This window comes from Eupeodes corollae, chromosome 1 (genome assembly GCF_945859685.1).
Source record: "Eupeodes corollae chromosome 1, idEupCoro1.1, whole genome shotgun sequence".
NCBI lineage: Eukaryota > Metazoa > Arthropoda > Insecta > Diptera > Syrphidae > Eupeodes > Eupeodes corollae.
In genome coordinates, this window is record NC_079147.1 from 147,115,253 (window position 1) to 147,119,384 (window position 4,132).

The following is a 4,132-nucleotide window of genomic DNA, read 5'->3' on the forward strand; positions in this document are numbered from 1 at the left end:
GTTTTATCATGAAGCTGTGCTATTTTACGTTCGCCGTAGCCTGAAGGTGGCGTTGGAAGTTTTACATAAAAAGTCTGCAATGTCACTGTAGCCACTAGGTGCCGCCCCCGTAAGAATCCATAGAGCTAGAGAATTTATTTTACATACAAAGTCGGTATGTTAATATATGTTTTCATATCATTTATATACATTACTATTTTTTTTGTTAATTCTCCTCCATGACATCCCAGTGTGGTACACTTCGGACTCGAATTCATATAATCAAAACAAAAGTTTCCATTGACCACCGTTTGGTGGTGTCAGTGTCGCTAATCTGTCATGTGATAGGCAAAAACTTTTTCGATTGGAATCACCTGTCACAAGATTTTTTTAGATATTCTAGGTAAAATTTTCCTGTGAGTAATTTAACATTAAAATCATATTAATCGTCCAAAAATCATATCAATTATAGAACACACTTGAAAATGGCACAGCTACGAAGCGTCTTGGGTAAAACTTTCGGAGGTCTCTTCACTACAGTGGTGACTATTCTCGTTCTGTATCATGTCCTGACTGGAAAGGGCGAGCGTGTAAGTGTTGGCTGGTTTTTGGCCGAAACCTCACCCTATATGTGGGCCTGTTTGGGAATTGGTCTTGCCGTCTCTCTATCAGTAGTTGGTGCCGCCCTCGGTATACACACCACAGGCACCACCATTGTTGGTGCTGGAGTCAAGGCCCCACGTATCAAGACAAAAAATCTTATCTCGGTCATCTTTTGTGAGGCTGTTGCCATCTATGGCCTCATCACTGCCATCGTCTTGTCCGGTCTGTTGGAGTCCTATCACTCAAGTGTCGCCCTTAGCAATCAAACGGTGATGAACAACAACTGGACAGCTGGTTATGTCATGTTCGGTGCTGGCCTGGCAGTAGGAATGGTCAATCTGTTCTGTGGTATTGCTGTGGGTGTTGTTGGCTCGGGAGCTGCCCTCGCCGATGCAGCCAATTCGGCTCTGTTCGTGAAAATCCTCATCGTTGAGATTTTCGGTTCGGCCATTGGTCTGTTTGGACTCATCGTTGGAATTTACATGACTTCCAAGGTGAAAATGGGCGACAAAGATTAAATCATTTAAATACAATTGTCGTCCCTATTTCCTTATTTCTTATTATTAATCCCATTAAAATGCAAACTATTTTGTCCTTTTCACAAAAAAAAAAAAACGAAAAACATGAAAATTTATTCACTAAGTCATGTAGAGAAAAAAAAATCAATGAATAATTTTCTGTGTATATAAATGGAACATTAATTAACAAAGAAAAAAGTTATGTTAAATTACAAAATAATAAACGAAGTATTCATTCCGTTCTTGTTGAATTATACAAAAAAAAACTTCCGTTCTTAATTTGGATTTCATTGCGAAATCTTAAAGTGATTCACTTCAAAGTTATTATTTTTTTTTAGATCTTATTTTTGTTGCATCTTTATTTAACATAATTATAATTCATTTTATCTTTTATATGTTTGTTAATATTTTCTTATTCATCCTCTTATGGAATAAAATTACGACATTAAGTTGTATTTGAGTAGGACAGATTATAAATAAAGCCAATGGAAACAACAATGCTCATGGTACAAAACAAAAAAGAAATAAGCATGTTGCAAAATTTATTCACCTACCTACCTACCTAAATAAACAACATAACTCAGATAAACAAAAGTAAAATTATTAAAAAATAGTTATTCAACCAATTTATGTGAAAAAAATAAATTAACTTAATTATTTAAAATTATATAAATGTAAGTGAATTGTAAATGATTTAAATATAAAGTATTCCAATAAAATGTTAGTTCTCCGACAGGGAAAATGTTTACTTATTTCAAATAATTTTTTTAGATCGGGTTTTTGGGTATTGAGTTAATCCTTTCCTTACTTATTGGTAAACAACGACAAAACACTCTAAATAGTATTGATAAAAACGAACCTAATCGTAAATTTGTATCTACTCCAAACTATGCAATTTCAACTCAACTATCCACTGATTCAACATTACTTTTGATAGACTCTGCATTTAGGTTGTCAGGAGTGAGCAATCTAGATGTCGTGGAAAGTTTTCTGTCAATAAAATCCACTGCTGAAGGAATTGATGAAGTAAATCCTGTATTTTTCAATTTTGCCAATGCTTTTACCATATATTATCCATATCATCAACACATTTCTTACAACAGGAATTTTTCCTCAGAAATAAAAAATGGGTAAAATAATTCCTATTCCCAAAAACTCAGTTTGTGAGGACTTTAAACCAATATCCATTCTTCAATTTTTGTCTAAAGTTTGTGAACGTATTATGCAAAAACAACTGAACGGCTATATAACCCGCAACAATTATTTGGTACCAATTCAGTCCGGCTTTCGCGCTCAACACTGCTGCGCAACTGCACTTCTTAAAGTCATTGAAGAAATAAGGACCGAATTGGATGAGGATAGAGTAATGTATTTAGTTCTTCTAGACTTCTTCAAAGCTTTTGACATGGTCAACCACACCGTGCTGATGAATAAGCTGCGTTGGGAGTTTAACGTATCTTCAGATGCAATCAAGTTACTTTTTTCTTATCTTAGCAACAGAAAACAAGCCGTTTATGTGAATAATAGTCTGTCTGAGTACCTACCTTTACTAAAGGCGTTCCGACGTTTTAAATCACTTTTATGCAGACGACATAAAAATCTATAGAAGTCGTTCACTAGGCCTTATCGAAAACTGTGCTTTTCATATCAATCAGGATCTCGAGCGGATCTCAAATTGGGCAGTTGATAACTAAATGTAAATGCCTTGTGACATACAAAAAAAAACTTGGAATGACCATATAAACTCATTAGTAGGAAAAGCATATTGCACTTTAAGAACATTATGGACTGCTCAAGGCTTTACGCCGATTAAAACACGAACTCTACTTGCTAAGTCTTTGGTTTTACCAATCTTAACCAGCTGATGTGAAAACTATCACAATTGTGATTTCTATATCAAAAACAAATTAAAAGTAGCCTTTAATAGTGTGATACGTTATATTTATGGATTAAAAAGATATGACCATGTTTCCCATCTGAGACGAAGCTTTTTTAAAATCTTTAATCGAAAGGCAAAGAGGCTTAAGTCTATTTCTAGTATTTTTCAGGAGAGCAATTTCAAACTTAAAAAAATTATTTAGAAAAAAATACTTTGAATAGGGGGTTCAATTTGTTTTTAAAATATGAATTATTTATTCAACTTTGTATGGTATTCAAGGTTCAAAAAATCTCTTAAAACAAAATAGTTATAGGCAATATATCACATTTAAGCCTTTTTGCCTGATTAACTTGTTTATTTAAAATTGACTTAAATCACATAAGCCAGTTATCAAAATTATTTTTTATTTTTGCTTGTAGTTACGTATACATAAGCCTCTTTTCTTTTTCTTTAAAACAATTTTGAAACAACATAAGACTTCTTTAATTTTGTTTTTATTTTTAGTTGTTATTTAATATTAAAGAAGTACAAAGAGGAAAGAGAATAAAATAATAAAAATAGTAATCAAATGGATATAAGGACACCAAATTCAACTACTCCAAAGCATCTCCGTCCTCTCTTTCCGTTAGGTCGGGATGATAATCAGGTTTAGATTCTGTACAAAGGCTTTTATAGAAATTGTGAAATTGCTCATCGATCAATGGAAGAACGCTTATGAGGTCCTCTTTTTTCGCTTCGTTTATTTTATTTGGCCCATTGTAAAGTGCTTCCAGGCTTTCGAATGATAATTGGCTAAATCCTCGTTTCCTTATACTTAGCGTATTAAAAGGTACGTTTTTATCCAAAGTATGCTTATAGTAAATGTTGAAAGGTGCATCAGATGAAAAACGGAGCCACCTTATATTTCTCCAGTCTACTTTATTATTGTCTTCATCCACCTTCCGGAAAGTGCATTTGTTTTTAATGTTCGACGAAAAGTTTAGGAATTTAGCTTGGGGCATCTCATTGACCAAGAATTTGTTTTTGGTTCCAACGCCCCGTATAAATTGGTACCAATCTGTTGGGTGGTGTATTTCAAAGGAAGTTTTTTTCTTTCGATGATCAATGTCACATTCCATGTGTGTGTGGCCGGGTATCAAAATCTTGTGATCAA

At 33.7% G+C, this 4,132-nt stretch overlaps 1 protein-coding gene across 2 annotated transcripts; it reads left to right on the forward strand.

Annotated features, from left to right (window-relative positions):
- Nucleotides 1–210: 210 nt before the first annotated feature.
- On the forward strand, nucleotides 211–1,833 carry LOC129941122 (V-type proton ATPase 21 kDa proteolipid subunit c''). Of its 2 annotated transcripts, none has more exons than XM_056049672.1 (2): nucleotides 211–382; nucleotides 452–1,833. In XM_056049672.1, the coding sequence occupies exons 1-2, from the start codon at nucleotides 219–221 to the stop codon at nucleotides 1,098–1,100; spliced, it is 813 nt and encodes a 270-aa protein (XP_055905647.1). In that variant the 5' UTR covers nucleotides 211–218; the 3' UTR covers nucleotides 1,101–1,833. The 2 variants fall into 2 exon arrangements, with proteins under 2 accessions (XP_055905647.1, XP_055905648.1); XM_056049673.1 differs by having other exon boundaries at nucleotides 297–395.
- The last annotated feature ends 2,299 nt before the right edge of the window (nucleotides 1,834–4,132 follow it).